The 19,889-nt window shown below is 42.9% G+C and overlaps 3 protein-coding genes across 3 annotated transcripts; all 3 read left to right on the forward strand.

The window, feature by feature from the left end:
- The first annotated feature begins 6,653 nt into the window (after nucleotides 1–6,653).
- LOC119031646 (odorant receptor 131-2-like) lies at nucleotides 6,654–7,716 on the forward strand. Its single transcript, XM_037120223.1, has one exon. It carries the CDS (start codon nucleotides 6,670–6,672, stop codon nucleotides 7,714–7,716), a length of 1,047 nt encoding a protein of 348 aa, XP_036976118.1. The 5' UTR covers nucleotides 6,654–6,669.
- Nucleotides 7,717–12,351: 4,635 nt separating this feature from the next.
- Nucleotides 12,352–13,607, forward strand: LOC119031647 (odorant receptor 131-2-like). Its single transcript, XM_037120224.1, has one exon. The coding sequence runs from the start codon at nucleotides 12,576–12,578 to the stop codon at nucleotides 13,605–13,607; it is 1,032 nt and encodes a 343-aa protein (XP_036976119.1). The 5' UTR covers nucleotides 12,352–12,575.
- A 1,016-nt stretch (nucleotides 13,608–14,623) lies between these two features.
- On the forward strand, nucleotides 14,624–18,547 carry LOC119030675 (odorant receptor 131-2-like). The gene has a single exon (XM_037118440.1). It carries the CDS (start codon nucleotides 16,310–16,312, stop codon nucleotides 17,354–17,356), a length of 1,047 nt encoding a protein of 348 aa, XP_036974335.1. The 5' UTR covers nucleotides 14,624–16,309; the 3' UTR covers nucleotides 17,357–18,547.
- Nucleotides 18,548–19,889: the final 1,342 nt, after the last annotated feature.

A 19,889-nucleotide genomic window follows, 5' to 3' on the forward strand; every position in this document is an offset into this window, starting at 1 on the left:
GGCCAGCTCCACCCTGGGATGCCCTCCTGACCCAGTGCAGGTGTTGGGAGAGAGCAGGATGATGGACAAGCTGTCATCACTGCTGGTGAAGAAGTCCCGCCCCCTGCAGGTCACTGTCACAGCACTGGGCAGCTCCTCCAGCGACAGACTGATACACCCCAAGTGTGTGAAGGATATATGTTCATCAATTATGGACCAATTATCAGGTGCGATAGTCAACATTTATCTGGTGTGGCATGCAGTCAGAAAAGTTACAAGTTACTTTACTTCTTTAATTCATTTAATGATTAAAAAGTACGATATTTGCCTCCAAAATGTAAAGGAAGGAAAGTGTAAAGTAGAAGATACTTAAATAAATACTTAAGTTCCTCAAAATAAGTAAAGTACTTCAGTAAATGTATTTAGTTACACTCCATCACAGTATTTACTACATTTACTTGTTTTAATTTGTCTGACAGTGTGTTTAAATGTGACATTAATGAGTTTTGAATTTTTTTAAATCAGAATTTAAACATTCTATATGTAACTTTTTGCTGGTTATGAATCAATTTAACTCTGGTGGCTCTATGTACTACAGAGAAGGAAACAACACTATTAAAATGAATGCATCACCAGGTGGAAGATCTGACTTCAACTTTGGGGGAAAAACAAAATGATCTCCTGCTCTCCTACTGTTCTCCAGTGCGTCTCTCATGCCTCCTCCATCCAAGGTCTAGCCCACTACTGCATTTAAAGGCAGTGAGTGATTAGTAACTGGGTGCCCGCTCACCTCCACATACTTCCACCGCCCGACTTTGGCCAGGGAGCCATCTGGCCGAACCTACCCCCACCATCCCTCTGCGTGGAGGAGAAGCTCCCCACAGAGGGCTTGTTTGTTCCTCTCAAATACCAGCTGGCAAGGCTCCGTCCACTGGACAGGATCTGAGGCACCCTTTCGGGTGAGGTTAGTCACGGGGCTGGTCAGGTCCGCAAATCACGGAGTGAACTGCCGGTAGTAGCCAGCCAGCCCTAAAAACCGTCTCAGCTCTTTTTTCATCTTGGGTCTCGGGAAAGCAGCAATGGCAGCTGTCTTATCTACCTGGGGACGCACCTGCCTGCCACCCAAGTTGTACCCCAGATACGTACCTCCGTCCAACTGCACACTTCTTTCGATTGGCCGTGAGCCCTGCCAGTGACTTGAGCACCGCGGCCACCTGCTGCATATGCTCGGCCCAGCCGCCACTGTGAATGATCACATCATCTGAGTAGGCAGCTGCATACACAGCAGTGACGTGCAGTCAGGAGATTCAGGGGAGGCAAAGCTTCACCTGTCATCACTGAAAAAATAAAATATATAATAAACAAATAAATTAAATGATTATATTTATCAAATGGTTTGAACTATAAACTAATTTTCCATTTAACTTAAACAATTTGGATTGTTTTTTTTATTAAAAATCACTGAATTTTCACATTTCCATTCAAATACGGGGAAGAGACACACAGTAAGGCAGCAGCAACCTGAGCCTCACCTTGGATTGCGCAATCCCTCACAAACTGTGCTCTGCCATGCTGTGAGAGTGTGTCACTGTCTCTCTGTATGTCGCCAATCAAATGTTTCTCCACCCCCCCGTTTACTGCCCCATTCTCACCTCTACCTCCCTCTCCACGGCTTTCATGTCACAGACTCCCCCCACTGCCCCCCCTGACATTCACCCTCCCCCCACATCGGACACTCATCCCCCTGCACTCCACCCTCCACTCTGTCCCTCTCGTCTCTCCAGGTGAGAAATGAGTTGAGGAAGATGAAGGTGAAGAAGGCTGCGTGTCCAGATAGGATCAGCTCCAGGCTCCTCAAGTCCTGTGCAGACCAGCTGTGCAGGATTGTGGAACATATATTCAACCTGAGTCTGAAGCTGGGAAAAGTGCCACTGCTGTGGAAAACCTCCTGCGTGGTACCTGTACCAAAGATCCCTCACCCTAAAGACAGCTACAGACCAGTTGCTCTCACTTCACACCTGATGAAGACCCTGGAGCAGGTCCTTCCTTCCCGCTGCTGTCAGACTTTACAACCAGCACTGCTCCCAAGAGAATATAGACCTCACCCTGTACCCTGCACTGTGCAGTATGTCTGCACGAGGTCACTTCTGTTTTTGCACTATCTGGTCAGTTTCCCATACACCCATATTTATTCCATATTTATTATCTGTATTTAAAATCTACATTTAAAAAAACAAAAAAACAAAACAAAAACTGCTGTTAATTTTGCACTACATCATGTAAATATGTACATATGTCTATTTCTTCCCTTTTTAATTTTATTGCTTATTTTTGCTATTGTTCCTGTTGTTGTAATATGTTTCAGTTTTTGTAATACTATGTCGCTGCTGTGACAAACAGATTTCCCCATCTGCGGGACATTAAAGGATTTCTGATTCTGATTCTGATTCTGAAAGAAACACTTTTAATATATGCCACCCCACAGGCCCCTGTTTCTGTGAATGAAATAGCTGGGGGCGGGTTGGTAAGGTAACGCTGAGTGGCTGGTATATGAGGAAATAACAATTTGGACAATTTGTCCAATCACCTTGATGCCTGTCAGTCATGATGAGTCATGATGATGTGACATCAGTTGTTTGTCAGCAAGAAAAAAAAGCAAATGAATAAAAGTTGACAAGATGATGTTTAGCAAGCCTAAACAAAAAAGCGGTGTGCAAAAGAGAAAGGAAAGAAAGAAACAGGATGAAGGTCTGCTGTGTCTGCAGCTGAGCACTGTCGGCCGAGCCGATGCATGTCTCTCTCCCCGGACCGGGAGAGTTATCATTGTTACCAAGGCAAGGCGTAGCAGAAAAAAAAACAAAAAACAAAAATATAGTATAGAGGTATAAAAAAACGTCCGTCTATCGGCCCATTACTGATCGGCCCACCGGGAAATCCCGGTACTCCCGATGGCCAGTCCACCCCTGCAGTAGCATCTCTCTCGAGTGGCTGTGCGCGTGTCCAAGCGCGCGCGTGTGTGTGCGTGTGTGCAGTGTGCACAGTGCGCTTGTGTTTAGGGGGGCACAAAAAAAAAATTGCACCAGGGCCTATCACCATGATATTATGCTACTGGCTCCTTCAGACCATAAGCATGCACCAAATTGACCTGCGCACATTATTCCACATTAATATGAAAAATCCTGACAGCTGGGATAATGACACGCTGATGATGGCAGCAGGATACGATTGGTGGCCGTCAAAAGCAATATTGTCTCACGCTCATCTGTGACACCATTGCAGCTCTCGGGTGCATGAGACTGGAGTTTGACAGTTTCTATGAAGCCTACCCTGGCAGACAAAATGTCTTTACGATCACTTACACACCTTGTGATTCTCATCTTCGGATAAAGAGAGGGGGGAAAAGTTAGGAATTGTGTCTCTTGGAGCGCTGCCATTGGCACAATCACCCTGGGCAGACTATCAATGCTCACTCGGTGTCAGACTCAGACAAGGAGAGAGGACTCAGATGCAGAAAAGCAGATGTAATGACAGGTTTTATTTTGCTGAATTGCAACTCTTCAGAATGAATTGATAAATCAATCGCTATGAAATACTATGAACAACAGACAAGACAAACAAGACACAGAACATACAGAACGGAAAACGCTCCCGAAGGAGGAATCTACACTGATCTTAAATACTTGACTATAAAACTTAAAAGGAAAACAAAATCTCTCCGAAGAGGTCAGCACACAGGCTATGAAAATTATCTACACTGAGTAATGTAAAATGGTACAACAAAAGGCGCTCCACACGGCTATCAAAACTTCTGCGTAGCGTAACTGCAACCGCATTCCTCTTCGGATAAGCCGCTCACACATCACGTTATATTGCCGCCTGGCATCCCTCACCTGAGCTGAATAATGTTGGCGGATGTAAACTTTGCTACCCTGGTAGGTGAGCTCATTCCTTTCTCTGGTCACTGCAAGAATCCACTGTTTGTTGTTAAAGTTGTGAAGTTTAATAACGACAGGCCTGTGTAATTTGTCTTTAGCGGCCCGATCTGTGCGCCCTGTCAATCCTAATTGTCCCTCGCTTGGTCTCTAGTCCAAGCATGTCTGGGAGCCAGGTTTCAAAAACTTAATTGCCTGTCGCCCTTCTGTACATACTTTGAGACCGATGACTCTTATATTCTCTCTATGGCTCATATTTTCGATGTCCTCGGTTCAGTCAGTTAATAACTTAACTTTTTGTTCAAGTTCAGTGACTTGGTTCTCCAGGGATGTGGTGTGGTCCTCACCTTCAGAAATGCGGCTCTCAGCTTTCGTTAACCTTTTAATGTTGTCCTCAATGCGGTTGCCCATTCTGTCCAAAGTGAACTGCAGCTCGGCAAACTTCTGCTCCATGAGGGCACTTCTCTGTAACATTCTGGGCAATAGCAGGTGCAACATTTTCCTCCACCAGCACGCCGCCACCATTATCCAAGTTAGCTTCAGCGCTGGCCATGTGTGTCATTTTATTTTTTGCTTCAGTGCGCGTTTTCTTCGATGTTTCTCTCAAATAACTTTTCCTTTCAGCTCCAGACATAGTTGCAAACAAAAACCACCAAAGTAGTTGGGGGTTTAATCCGTAAAAGTGTAGAAACATTTAGGACATTTAGGGCAGGAGGCCAGTGCAAAGTTGAGTTGTACAAAAACTCTCTTTTTAGTGAACTCTGTGTACACAAACAATGCTCTCAATGCTGGTGTTCATGTGTAGAGACCCTGGTGATCCTACAAGCAAAGTTTCATGTTGTGTGGAGCCATCTTAGTGTTTTAAAAATAGAGATTAGAGACTCCCATTGAAAATGAGCTTGACCCGAAAACAAAAATACAGTAAATCTTAAAAGTACCTCTTTCGGGCGCCGCATAGCTCAGTCGGTAGCGCGCGCAACCCATGTGCCGAGGCTCTGCAGCGGACCCGGGTTCGACTTCCGGCCCGGGTCCCTTTGCTGCGTGTCACTCCCCGTCTCTTACCCTGTTTCCTGTCCAAACTCTTCAGCTGTACTGTCAATAAAGCCGAATAAAGGCCAAAAAAATACTTAAAAAAAAAAAAAAAGTACCTCTTTCACATTACACAGAAAAAAAGCTTAGGTTGCATTTTGGCAAGAGTTTCACTTTAATCTAGTTCCTCTGTTGTGCAGGCGCTTTTGACGCTCCTGGGCCTTAAGCAAATTCTCCTGTGACAGCTGCCCTAGTGTGTGGAGTTTTGCTCTAAGGTCCAGGACATACTGAATTTTGTTTTTACTCAGGCTCGGCCCCTCCTCCCAGCTTTCCATAACCAGGTCCAGAGCCCCCTGCGGTGTTCTGTCAAAGAGAAGTTCAAAGGGAGGCCTGGGGTACCTTCCCCACTGCAAACAACAGAGGATCTAGCCATCTATCCCAATTAAGGCCATCCTTGTGCACAAACTTACGGATCATAGACTTCAAAGTTTTATTCAGACGGTCAACAAGACCATTGGTCTGCAGGTGGTATACGCTAGTCAGAATTGACTTGATGCCCAATAACCCATAAAGTTCCCGCAGTGTAGGTGACATAAACGAGGTGCCCTGGTCAGTTAGGATCTCTTTTGGGATCCCCGCTCAGGAGATGACCTGAAACAACACCTGCGCCACACTCTTGGCAGAGATTGTGCACAGGGCCACTGTTTCAGGATATCGTGTTGTGTAGTAAATGAGGACTAACACAAAACGATGCACACCGGTGAAACGGCTTGGTGAGGTCCATACCAATCCACTCAAACGGGACCTCCATGAGTGGTAATGGGCGCAAAGGCGCTCTTGGGATGAGCAGCTGGTTAGCATTAAGGGCAAGACGCACACCAGCAGTGTACATCCTTTCGAGTGCTGACAAATTCGTTGTCACTGTTCACGGCCCAATTTTGTGAATTCCATAAGACTCCCCAAATAAAGCTATGCGAGATGAAGATGGCCGAGAATACACTCGAAACAAAACATCCTCACATCCCAAACTCAGAGGACAGTGAACAGAGGTAGACTGAGAAAGCTTCAAAGAAAAAGGTAAGTGACTGCACCAATTGTTGTTTTTCTTATACAATAGCTTAAATATACTTTACAATTCTCTCTCTCTCTCTCTCTCTCTCTCTCTCTCTCTCTCTCTCTCTACTTTCTCTCTTTTTTTGGTACTTAACTTTTAATAATTTTAAAATCTTTAATGTATAATTTTGAACAATGTACGTGCAATTACATGTAAAGAAACTTGTACATCACACATAGGTACATATATAGGTGAGCATATAGGTACATATATAGGTACATATACAAGTGAACATATAAGTACATATATGGGTGCATATATGTACATATAAGGACATATATGTACCTATAGGTACATATAATATATGAAACCGGAAAATTTTATGTATGTTGCATATATTCAAAACCTATATTAAAGCCTATATGTTTATATAGGTTCTTTCTGTGTGGGTTCTGATGTGAACAAGATGCTGATGTAATGATATCATGTGGGGTTGACCTGAGGACAAAGCATATATAGCTTGTGTTGCAGGAAACACCAGCAGCACATCACTTCTGCTGTCTGTGCAAACAAACATGTCCTCTAACTTGCTGACTTGACTGCTCAACTTTGATGAATAATTTGTCGTTCTGAACTCAACAGGTGATTGTGGTGATCATTTTGAGCTTCTTTGACATGATTAACCTTTCTTTGTATGTGTTGCAGTTTACTGGTACAACAAGCCAGAAGAGTCTTTTATTCTTCACATATCGTTCTGTAATGTTGTCTGTGTTGCAGCCAAAGGCTAATATTACCACTTATTTGCAGTATCTACCATCACATGAGCTAATGTTTTTTAGCATGTTATCTGTGGGATCAAGCTGCTCTTTCTTCTACATTAACAGTGTTTTGCTGTTCACCCTGAGGTCAAAGCAGGTGTTCTGTGAGACATCCCGTTACATCCTGCTGTTCAACCTGCTCCTTGCAGACACTGCTACACTGGTGTCGAACCTTCTGCTCTACATTCTGGCTTTTTTAGGGCTAAGAATTTCATATTATGCATGTGGTCCCCTCATTCTGCTCTCAGTTTTAACTGTCACCATCTCCCCTCTCACCTTGGCTGTGATGTCATTTGAGAGATTTGTGGCTGTGCGCTATCCTCTGAGGCATGCTGCCATCTTTACCATGAGAAGCCTGAGCATCATCATTGCTCTGGTGTGGGCCTTCAGTTTTATTCACATCCTCATTCGAGTTTTTATGCTGTTATATGTGTTCACAACAACCTCCCTTGATCTGCAAATGAATGACTTTTGCAGTAAGGAAGCAATGTTTTTTGCACCAATCTTTAATGATTTTGAGGAAGCATATTCCAGCATTCTCTTCCTGTCAGTTGGTGCTGTAATCTTTGCCTCCTACATTGGTGTAGTTCTGGTAGCCAGGTCTGCTTCAACAGACAAAGCCTCAGCTAGAAAGGCTCTTCAAACACTTCTGCTTCACCTGATTCAACTGAGCCTGATTCTTACATCCACCTTGAGCTCCACCATTTTAACATCCATTGCTAGAAGAGTAGGTAGATTAACCCTCATGCGGATTTACAATGTATGCTTTGTGTGCCTGACTATCCTTCCAAGATGTCTGAGTGCTCTCATCTATGGGCTCAGGGATCAAACCATCAGGCCTGCCCTCAGGCAAAATCTGTGCTGTCGATGGAGATGCTCACTTTTCCGAAACAAGAGCCACTGACAATTTCAAGTGAATGCTTTTCCAATACACACTCTGCTTTTCAGCATGTTACACCATGTTGCTAAATATTTAAGAAGGACAATAATAATAATAAAACAATAATATGTGGTTATTCACCATTTACAAAAGTGATGATTGTATGGAAAGGTTTTGTGTTATTGGCTTTATTACATGTCTCTAAATTATTGTTCTTCTTGAATAACGTAATGGTGGTTTATTTTTCTGTTTGTCAGTGAATGTCCTCAAACAGTTATGATCATGACAATCAGACAGTGAAACAAAAGTGTATAGATGAAAAACACAAGTGTTAAATCGTGAAAGAAGTACATAGTAACGAAGTAACTTCAAATATTCTCTGATTTCAAATCCAGAGAGATGTTAGTCGGAGATACTAAAAATGAACAGTCAAACTGACAAGAGATAGTGTTCAACAACAGTAGCACACATGTATGTTCTAAAAGGTTAATAGGTTTAAATCAAGATTAAAATCTGTTGATCTGTGAAGGAGATTTCATCTTTAATTGGTGACAACAGTTATTTTCTGCTACAGCCGTTTGTTGTCACAAGAAATATAGGTAAGTCTTTGTTTATGCTCGATCTGCCAGGTTCTTTTAGTCTAGTGAAATGTGTGTCCTCAAAAGAGGCCTGCAAGTCTTACAGCTTCATTTACTCAGTGTTGTATGACTCTGTGGTGGCATCAGCCATTTTCTATAGAGTAGGCTGCTGCAGCAGCACATCTCAGCAGCAGGTAGGAAGAGATCTGATGAACGTATCAAGAAGGCCAGCTCCACCCTGGGATGCCCTCCTGACCCAGTGCAGGTGTTGGGAGAGAGCAGGATGATGGACAAGCTGTCATCACTGCTGGTGAAGAAGTCCCGCCCCCTGCAGGTCACTGTCACAGCACTGGGCAGCTCCTCCAGCGACAGACTGATACACCCCAAGTGTGTGAAGGATATATGTTCATCAATTATGGACCAATTATCAGGTGCAATAGTCAACATTTATCTGGTGTGGCATGCAGTCAGAAAAGTTACAAGTTACTTTACTTCTTTAATTCATTTAATGATTAAAAAGTACGATATTTGCCTCCAAAATGTAAAGGAAGGAAAGTGTAAAGTAGAAGATACTTAAATAAATACTTAAGTTCCTCAAAATAAGTAAAGTACTTCAGTAAATGTATTACACAAAAAAAAAATTGCACCAGGGCCTATCACCATGATGTTATGCTACTGGCTCCTTCAGACCATAAGCATGCACCAAATTGACCTGCGCACATTATTCCACATTAATATGAAAAATCCTGACAGCTGGGATAATGACACGCTGATGATGGCAGCAGGATACGATTGGTGGCCGTCAAAAGCAATATTGTCTCACGCTCATCTGTGACACCATTGCAGCTCTCGGGTGCATGAGACTGGAGTTTGACAGTTTCTATGAAGCCTACCCTGGCAGACAAAATGTCTTTACGATCACTTACACACCTTGTGATTCTCATCTTCGGATAAAGAGAGGGGGGGAAAAGTTAGGAATTGTGTCTCTTGGAGCGCTGCCATTGGCACAATCACCCTGGGCAGACTATCAATGCTCACTCGGTGTCAGACTCAGACAAGGAGAGAGGACTCAGATGCAGAAAAGCAGATGTAATGACAGGTTTTATTTTGCTGAATTGCAACTCTTCAGAATGAATTGATAAATCAATCGCTATGAAATACTATGAACAACAGACAAGACAAACAAGACACAGAACATACAGAACGGAAAACGCTCCCGAAGGAGGAATCTACACTGATCTTAAATACTTGACTATAAAACTTAAAAGGAAAACAAAATCTCTCCGAAGAGGTCAGCACACAGGCTATGAAAATTATCTACACTGAGTAATGTAAAAAGGTACAACAAAAGGCGCTCCACACGGCTATCAAAACTTCTGCGTAGCGTAACTGCAACCGCATTCCTCTTCGGATAAGCCGCTCACACATCACGTTATATTGCCGCCTGGCATCCCTCACCTGAGCTGAATAATGTTGGCGGATGTAAACTTTGCTACCCTGGTAGGTGAGCTCATTCCTTTCTCTGGTCACTGCAAGAATCCACTGTTTGTTGTTAAAGTTGTGAAGTTTAATAATGACAGGCCTGTGTAATTTGTCTTTAGCGGCCCGATCTGTGCGCCCTGTCAATCCTAATTGTCCCTCGCTTGGTCTCTAGTCCAAGCATGTCTGGGAGCCAGGTTTCAAAAACTTAATTGCCTGTCGCCCTTCTGTACATACTTTGAGACCGATGACTCTTATATTCTCTCTATGGCTCATATTTTCGATGTCCTCGGTTCAGTCAGTTAATAACTTAACTTTTTGTTCAAGTTCAGTGACTTGGTTCTCCAGGGATGTGGTGTGGTCCTCACCTTCAGAAATGCGGCTCTCAGCTTTCGTTAACCTTTTAATGTTGTCCTCAATGCGGTTGCCCATTCTGTCCAAAGTGAACTGCAGCTCGGCAAACTTCTGCTCCATGAGGGCACTTCTCTGTAACATTCTGGGCAATAGCAGGTGCAACATTTTCCTCCACCAGCACGCCGCCACCATTATCCAAGTTAGCTTCAGCGCTGGCCATGTGTGTCATTTTATTTTTTGCTTCAGTGCGCGTTTTCTTCGATGTTTCTCTCAAATAACTTTTCCTTTCAGCTCCAGACATAGTTGCAAACAAAAACCACCAAAGTAGTTGGGGGTTTAATCCGTAAAAGTGTAGAAACATTTAGGACATTTAGGGCAGGAGGCCAGTGCAAAGTTGAGTTGTACAAAAACTCTCTTTTTAGTGAACTCTGTGTACACAAACAATGCTCTCAATGCTGGTGTTCATGTGTAGAGACCCTGGTGATCCTACAAGCAAAGTTTCATGTTGTGTGGAGCCATCTTAGTGTTTTAAAAATAGAGATTAGAGACTCCCATTGAAAATGAGCTTGACCCGAAAACAAAAATACAGTAAATCTTAAAAGTACCTCTTTCGGGCGCCGCATAGCTCAGTCGGTAGCGCGCGCGACCCATGTGCCGAGGCTCTGCAGCGGACCCGGGTTCGACTTCCGGCCTGGGTCCCTTTGCTGCGTGTCACTCCCCGTCTCTTACCCTGTTTCCTGTCCAAACTCTTCAGCTGTACTGTCAATAAAGCCGAAAAAGGCCAAAAAAATACTTTAAAAAAAAAAAAAAGTACCTCTTTCATCACAATTATGTTTTTACACAAAGCTTTTACTCATACACATTACACAGAAAAAAGGCTTAGGTTGCATTTTGGCAAGAGTTTCACTTTAATCTAGTTCCTCTGTTGTGCAGGCGCTTTTGACGCTCCTGGGCCTTAAGCAAATTCTCCTGTGACAGCTGCCCTAGTGTGTGGAGTTTTGCTCTAAGGTCCAGGACATACTGAATTTTGTTTTTACTCAGGCTCGGCCCCTCCTCCCAGCTTTCCATAACCAGGTCCAGAGCCCCCTGCGGTGTTCTGTCAAAGAGAAGTTCAAAGGGAGGCCTGGGGTACCTTCCCCACTGCAAACAACAGAGGATCTAGCCATCTATCCTAATTAAGGCCATCCTTGTGCACAAACTTACGGATCATAGACTTCAAAGTTTTATTCAGACGGTCAACAAGACCATTGGTCTGCAGGTGGTATACGCTAGTCAGAATTGACTTGATGCCCAATAACCCATAAAGTTCCCGCAGTGTAGGTGACATAAACGAGGTGCCCTGGTCAGTTAGGATCTCTTTTGGGATCCCCACTCAGGAGATGACCTGAAACAACACCTGCACCACACTCTTGGCAGAGATTGTGCACAGGGCCACTGTTTCAGGATATCGTGTTGTGTAGTAAATGAGGACTAACACAAAACGATGCACACCGGTGAAACGGCTTGGTGAGGTCCATACCAATCCACTCAAACGGGACCTCCATGAGTGGTAATGGGCGCAAAGGCGATCTTGGGATGAGCAGCTGGTTAGCATTAAGGGCAAGACGCACACCAGCAGTGTACATCCTTTCGAGTGCTGACAAATTCGTTGTCACTGTTCACGGCCCAATTTTGTGAATTCCATAAGACTCCCCAAATAAAGCTATGCGAGATGAAGATGGCCGAGAATACACTCGAAACAAAACATCCTCACATCCCAAACTCAGAGGACAGTGAACAGAGGTAGACTGAGAAAGCTTCAAAGAAAAAGGTAAGTGACTGCACCAATTGTTGTTTTTCTTATACAATAGCTTAAATATACTTTACAATTCTCTCTCTCTCTCTCTCTCTCTCTCTCTCTCTCTCTCTCTCTCTACTTTCTCTCTTTTTTTGGTACTTAACTTTTAATAATTTTAAAATCTTTAATGTATAATTTTGAACAATGTACGTGCAATTACATGTAAAGAAACTTGTACATCACACATAGGTACATATATAGGTGAGCATATAGGTACATATATAGGTACATATACAAGTGAACATATAAGTACATATATGGGTGCATATATGTACATATATGTACATATAAGGACATATATGTACCTATAGGTACATATAATATATGAAACCGGAAAATTTTATGTATGTTGCATATATTCAAAACCTATATTAAAGCCTATATGTTTATATAGGTTCTTTCTGTGTGGGTTCTGATGTGAACAAGATGCTGATGTAATGATATCATGTGGGGTTGACCTGAGGACAAAGCATATATAGCTTGTGTTGCAGGAAACACCAGCAGCACACCACTTCTGCTGTCTGTGCAAACAAACATGTCCTCTAACTTGCTGACTTGACTGCTCAACTTTGATGAATAATTTGTCGTTCTGAACTCAACAGGTGATTGTGGTGATCATTTTGAGCTTCTTTGACATGATGATCTTTACTTTGTTTGTGTTGCAGTTTACTGGTACAACAAGCCAGAAGAGTCTTTTTTTCTTCACATATCGTTCTGTAATGTTGTCTGTGTTGCAGCCAAAGGCTAATATTACCACTTATTTGCAGTATCTACCATCACATGAGCTAATGTTTTTTAGCATGTTATCTGTGGGATCAAGCTGCTCTTTCTTCTACATTAACAGTGTTTTGCTGTTCACCCTGAGGTCAAAGCAGGTGTTCTGTGAGACATCCCGTTACATCCTGCTGTTCAACCTGCTCCTTGCAGACACTGCTACACTGGTGTCGAACCTTCTGCTCTACATTCTGGCTTTTTTAGGGCTAAGAATTTCATATTATGCATGTGGTCCCCTCATTCTGCTCTCAGTTTTAACTGTCACCATCTCCCCTCTCACCTTGGCTGTGATGTCATTTGAGAGATTTGTGGCTGTGTGCTATCCTCTGAGGCATGCTGCCATCTTTACCATGAGAAGCCTGAGCATCATCATTGCTCTGGTGTGGGCCTTCAGTTTTATTCACATCCTCATTCGAGTTTTTATGCTGTTATATGTGTTCACAACAACCTCCCTTGATCTGCAAATGAATGACTTTTGCAGTATGGAAGCAATGTTTTTCACACCAATCTTTAATTATTTTGAAGAAGCATATTCCAGCATTCTCTTCCTGTCAGTTGGTGCTATAATCTTTGCCTCCTACATTGGTGTAGTTCTGGTAGCCAGGTCTGCTTCAACAGACAAAGCCTCAGTTAGAAAGGCTCTTCAAACACTTCTGCTTCACCTGATTCAGCTGAGCCTGAGTCTTACCTTCACCTTGAGCTCCACAATTTTAACATCTGTTGCAAGAAGAGTAGGTAGATTAACCCTCATGCGGATTTACAATGTATGCTTTGTGTCCCTGAATATCTTTCCAAGATGTCTGAGTGCTCTCATCTATGGACTCAGGGATCAAACCATCAGGCCTGCCCTCAGGCAAAATCTGTGCTGTCGATGGAGATGCTCACTTTTCTGAAAGCCACTAACAATTAAAAAATGACAATAATAATGATAATAGTTATAATGATCACACTAACAATCATCTGTGATTATTTACAATTTTAAAAAGTGATGATCGTATGGAAAGATTTTGTATTATTGGCTTTCCTTACATGTTTCTTAATTATTCAATAAATGTGTTTTTCTTGCAAAATAAAACAGTGGTTTATTATTTCTGTTTGTCTGTGAATGTTGTCAGACAGTTATGTTCATGACAATCACACAGAAACAAAACAGTATAGATGAAAAACACAGATGTTAAATTGTGTAAGAAGTACATACAAATAACTTCAAATATCCTCTGACTTAAAAACAAGAAACATGTTTACACGTGTCAAGAGTGTCAAAATTAGTCTGAGATAAAATAGGCGAGCAAGAGATCATGATTAAAATCTGTTTATCTTTAAGAGGTGATAACAGTTATTTTCTGCTACAGCCGTTTGTTGTTACAAGAAATATAGGTAAGACTTTGTTCATGCTAGATCTGCCAGGTTTTTTTAGTCTAATGAAATGTGTGTCCTCAAAAGAGGCCTGCAAGTCTTACAGCTTCATTTACTCAGTGTCGTATAAAGTACCCAATAGTCATACCTGAGTGAAGTCTGTAAGCATCTGATATTAAATGTACTTACTAACCCTATCAAAACTATAATAAAAATAAATTATATATATGTTTACATGCATGTAGTATTGTATATTATAGCTTGACCTGTTGCACTTGGTGTTTTGGGTAGGACCCAAAAGCGGGCACAGCGCTGAGGTAGATGAGAAGACAATTTATTTAAGGCACTAGCAGAGTCACAGTTGTCGGGTTTGGCACTGAAAATCGTTTGCACAGAGTCTGTGAAGTGGAGAGCAAAGGTGCGGAACACACAGGGGCATTCACTAACAAGACCACACCAAGTTTATCTGTTTGAAAAGATTTATTTAAATTTTGGGAGGATTTGGAGAGGATAGAAAGGGGGGGGGGGGTCGGGGGTGGTGGTGGTTGGATGAGGAAAAGGGGTCGAGGTCGGCGGGTTTGCCGAGACTCAGAGTGGGGGTATGTCTCAATGGGCGCACGTCCTTACGGGCGTGGCCTCATCTTCTCCCCTGTGGCTCATGTGTTGGATGGCCCGGGTCCCCGCTCTGGAATCTTCTTGCCATGGAATAGTGATATCGAATGCTGGGCTGCCAATGGTCCTGTGAGAAGGGATGGTGGAGAAAGACAGGGTCTGGTGGGGAGGGTTATCAGAACTTGCAACGAATGGGAGAGAGATGGTTTGGCTTACCTTATGTAGGCTTCACAGGTGATGAGATTGGGCGGTGGAGATGGTTGAGTTGATTGGGCACAGGTGGTTAGGTTGATGATGCAGGTGGTTTGATTGGCTGGACCCGGGTGGCAGGTCAGCGAGTGGATTGGGGTGGTCCAGTTCCTGAACCTTAGTTATGATAACTCCATGAGGAGAGCGGCGCAGCGCCTAGTAACTCGGAGGAGTGCAGGACAGGTGGCAGACTGCAGGGGTGCGGCGGTGCACAGTGAATTTGATATGTCACAGTAAATTATCTTTATTTTAAGGTAACATAGGGTTAAGTGGCTCTCCTGATATTAAGTGAAGCTAAGTTGTGTCTAGTGAAGCTTGCTGTCTTTTCATGCTCCACTATATTCACTGGTGCTGTCCTCACAGAGTTAAAGGTGTTTCTGGCTCCTTAAACGACAGCAAACCTCACCAAGAAAAAAATGTGTCTGAGTCATCGACAGCGTCGGCCGCTTGCTCTCTCTTGCTCAACCACATAATGTCCATATGCAAACATTAATCACTGCCCCAGTCCTTACAGAATCTATGCTACTGTATATGTTGTTAATCAGAAAAGAGATCATGATGTTCCTGGATCCGACTGCCACTTGGCAGCGTCTATAGCACCAGGCTGCACAACGTGTGAAAGGCGAATACGGGGCTAACTAGCTAGTATTAGCATGCTAACACCAAGGCGAATCAGCACTATAAGGTTACTGCACATGTTTTACTTAACTTCTCTAAAAATTCATCAAACCCAGACCACCTTCTTCCATTGCTCCGTGGTCCAGTTCTGATGCTCATGTGACCAGTGTTGCCACTTTCAGCAGCAAACAAGGGTCAGCATGGGCACCCTGACTGGTCTGCGGCTATGCATCCCCCTTTGCAACAAACTGCGATGCACTGTGTATTCTGACAAGATTCTATCAGAATCAGCACTAACTTCATCAGCAATTTGAATGTGAGAATGAACTGTGCCAATGTTATGGCATTATAACAATATGTTTTATGTTTTTTTAAGTAATTTGTGTGTTTGTAGTTCAGTGTAATGACTTTATTACTGCTGATGGTGAAACAAATTGCTCCAGACAGTGTAATAAACATGACCTTGACCTCGTAAGCAGTGGGAGAAAATGGGGCGAGTGTGAAAGAGACAGTTGTAAAGAGTCACATTACTAATTTCTAATGTGAACAAGATGCTGATGTAATGATATCATGTGGGGTTGACCTGAGGACAAAGCATATATAGCTTGTGTTGCAGGAAACACCAGCAGCACACCACTTCTGCTGTCTGTGCAAACAAACATGTCCTCTAACTTGCTGACTTGACTGCTCAACTTTGATGAATAATTTGTCGTTCTGAACTCAACAGGTGATTGTGGTGATCATTTTGAGCTTCTTTGACATGATTAACTTTTCTTTGTATGTGTTGCAGTTTACTGGTATAACAAGCCAGAAGAGTCTTTTTTTCTTCACATATCGTTCTGTAATGTTGTCTGTGTTGCAGCCAAAGGCTAATATTACCACTTATTTGCAGTATCTACCATCACATGAGCTAATGTTTTTTAGCATGTTATCTGTGGGATCAAGCTGCTCTTTCTTCTACATTAACAGTGTTTTGCTGTTCACCCTGAGGTCAAAGCAGGTGTTCTGTGAGACATCCCGTTACATCCTGCTGTTCAACCTGCTCTTTGCAGACACTGCTACACTGGTGTCGAACCTTCTGCTCTACATTCTGGCTTTTTTAGGGCTAAGAATTTCATATTATGCATGTGGTCCCCTCATTCTGCTCTCAGTTTTCATGATCACCATCTCCCCTCTCACCTTGGCTGTGATGTCATTTGAGAGATTTGTGGCTGTGTGCTATCCTCTGAGGCATGCTGCCATCTTTACCATGAGAAGCCTGAGCATCATCATTGCTCTGGTGTGGGCCTTCAGTTTTATTCACATCCTCATTCGAGTTTTTATGCTGTTATATGTGTTCACAACAACCTCCCTTGATCTGCAAATGAATGACTTTTGCAGTATGGAAGCATTGTTTTTCACACCAATCTTTAATTATTTTGAAGAAGCATATTCCAGCATTCTCTTCCTGTCAGTTGGTGCTGTAATCTTTGCCTCCTACATTGGTGTAGTTCTGGTAGCCAGGTCTGCTTCAACAGACAAAGCCTCAGCTAGAAAGGCTCTTCAAACACTTCTGCTTCACCTGATTCAGCTGAGCCTGATTCTTACATCCACCTTGAGCTCCACCATTTTAACATCCATTGCTAGAAGAGTAGGTAGATTAACCCTCATGCGGATTTACAATGTATGCTTTGTGTGCCTGACTATCCTTCCAAGATGTCTGAGTGCTCTCATCTATGGGCTCAGGGATCAAACCATCAGGCCTGCCCTCAGGCAAAATCTGTGCTGTCGATGGAGATGCTCACTTTTCCGAAACAAGAGCCACTAACAATTTCAAGTGAATGCTTTTCCAATACACACTCTGCTTTTCAGCATGTTACACCATGTTGCTAAATATTTAAGAAGGACAATAATAATAATAAAACAATAATATGTGGTTATTCACCATTTACAAAAGTGATGATTGTATGGAAAGGTTTTGTGTTATTGGCTTTATTACATGTCTCTAAATTATTGTTCTTCTTGAATAACGTAATGGTGGTTTATTTTTCTGTTTGTCAGTGAATGTCCTCAAATGTTGAATGAATGTTATGATCATGACAATCAGACAGTGAAACAAAAGTGTATAGATGAAAAACACAAGTGTTAAATCGTGAAAGAAGTACATAGTAACGAAGTAACTTCAAATATTCTCTGATTTCAAATCCAGAGAGATGTTAGTCGGAGATACTAAAAATGAACAGTCAAACTGACAAGAGATAGTGTTCAACAACAGTAGCACACATGTATGTTCTAAAAGGTTAATAGGTTTAAATCAAGATTAAAATCTGTTGATCTGTGAAGGAGATTTCATCTTTAACTGGTGACAACAGTTATTTTCTGCTACAGCCGTTTGTTGTCACAAGAAATATAGGTAAGTCTTTGTTTATGCTCGATCTGCCAGGTTCTTTTAGTCTAATGAAATGTGTGTCCTCAAAAGAGGCCTGCAAGTCTTACAGCTTCATTTACTCAGTGTTGTATGACTCTGTGGTGGCATCAGCCATTTTCTATAGAGTAGGCTGCTGCAGCAGCACATCTCAGCAGCAGGTAGGAAGAGATCTGATGAACGTATCAAGAAGGCCAGCTCCACCCTGGGATGCCCTCCTGACCCAGTGCAGGTGTTGGGGGAGAGCAGGATGATGGACAAGCTGTCATCACTGCTGGTGAAGAAGTCCCGCCCCCTGCAGGTCACTGTCACAGCACTGGGCAGCTCCTCCAGCGACAGACTGATACACCCCAAGTGTGTGAAGGATATATGTTCATCAATTATGGACCAATTATCAGGTGCGATAGTCAACATTTATCTGGTGTGGCATGCAGTCAGAAAAGTTACAAGTTACTTTACTTCTTTAATTCATTTAATGATTAAAAAGTACGATATTTGCCTCCAAAATGTAAAGGAAGGAAAGTGTAAAGTAGAAGATACTTAAATAAATACTTAAGTTCCTCAAAATAAGTAAAGTACTTCAGTAAATGTATTTAGTTACACTCCATCACAGTATTTACTACATTTACTTGTTTTAATTTGTCTGACAGTGTGTTTAAATGTGACATTAATGAGTTTTGAATTTTTTTAAATCAGAATTTAAACATTCTATATGTAACTTTTTGCTGGTTATGAATCAATTTAACTCTGGTGGCTCTATGTACTACAGAGAAGGAAACAACACTATTAAAATGAATGCATCACCAGGTGGAAGATCTGACTTCAACTTTGGGGGAAAAACAAAATGATCTCCTGCTCTCCTACTGTTCTCCAGTGCGTCTCTCATGCCTCCTCCATCCAAGGTCTAGCCCACTACTGCATTTAAAGGCAGTGAGTGATTAGTAACTGGGTGCCCGCTCACCTCCACATACTTCCACCGCCCGACTTTGGCCAGGGAGCCATCTGGCCGAACCTACCCCCACCATCCCTCTGCGTGGAGGAGAAGCTCCCCACAGAGGGCTTGTTTGTTCCTCTCAAATACCAGCTGGCAAGGCTCCGTCCACTGGACAGGATCTGAGGCACCCTTTCGGGTGAGGTTAGTCACGGGGCTGGTCAGGTCCGCAAATCACGGAGTGAACTGCCGGTAGTAGCCAGCCAGCCCTAAAAACCGTCTCAGCTCTTTTTTCATCTTGGGTCTTGGGAAAGCAGCAATGGCAGCTGTCTTATCTACCTGGGGACGCACCTGCCTGCCACCCAAGTTGTACCCCAGATACGTACCTCCGTCCAACTGCACACTTCTTTCGATTGGCCGTGAGCCCTGCCAGTGACTTGAGCACCGCGGCCACCTGCTGCATATGCTCGGCCCAGCCGCCACTGTGAATGATCACATCATCTGAGTAGGCAGCTGCATACACAGCAGTGACGTGCAGTCAGGAGATTCAGGGGAGGCAAAGCTTCACCTGTCATCACTGAAAAAATAAAATATATAATAAACAAATAAATTAAATGATTATATTTATCAAATGGTTTGAACTATAAACTAATTTTCCATTTAACTTAAACAATTTGGATTGTTTTTTTTATTAAAAATCACTGAATTTTCACATTTCCATTCAAATACGGGGAAGAGACACACAGTAAGGCAGCAGCAACCTGAGCCTCACCTTGGATTGCGCAATCCCTCACAAACTGTGCTCTGCCATGCTGTGAGAGTGTGTCACTGTCTCTCTGTATGTCGCCAATCAAATGTTTCTCCACCCCCCCGTTTACTGCCCCATTCTCACCTCTACCTCCCTCTCCACGGCTTTCATGTCACAGATTCCCCCCACTGCCCCCCCGACATTCACCCTCCCCCCACATCAGACACTCATCCCCCTGCACTCCACCCTCCACTCTG

Source organism: Acanthopagrus latus, chromosome 13 (genome assembly GCF_904848185.1).
Source record: "Acanthopagrus latus isolate v.2019 chromosome 13, fAcaLat1.1, whole genome shotgun sequence".
Lineage (NCBI taxonomy): Eukaryota > Metazoa > Chordata > Actinopteri > Spariformes > Sparidae > Acanthopagrus > Acanthopagrus latus.

Coding starts and splice junctions, on each gene's coding strand:
- LOC119031646 (XM_037120223.1), top strand. CDS start 6,670: ATGATTAACCTTTCTTTGTATGTGTTGCAGTTTACTGGTACAACAAGC.
- LOC119031647 (XM_037120224.1), top strand. CDS start 12,576: ATGATGATCTTTACTTTGTTTGTGTTGCAGTTTACTGGTACAACAAGC.
- LOC119030675 (XM_037118440.1), top strand. CDS start 16,310: ATGATTAACTTTTCTTTGTATGTGTTGCAGTTTACTGGTATAACAAGC.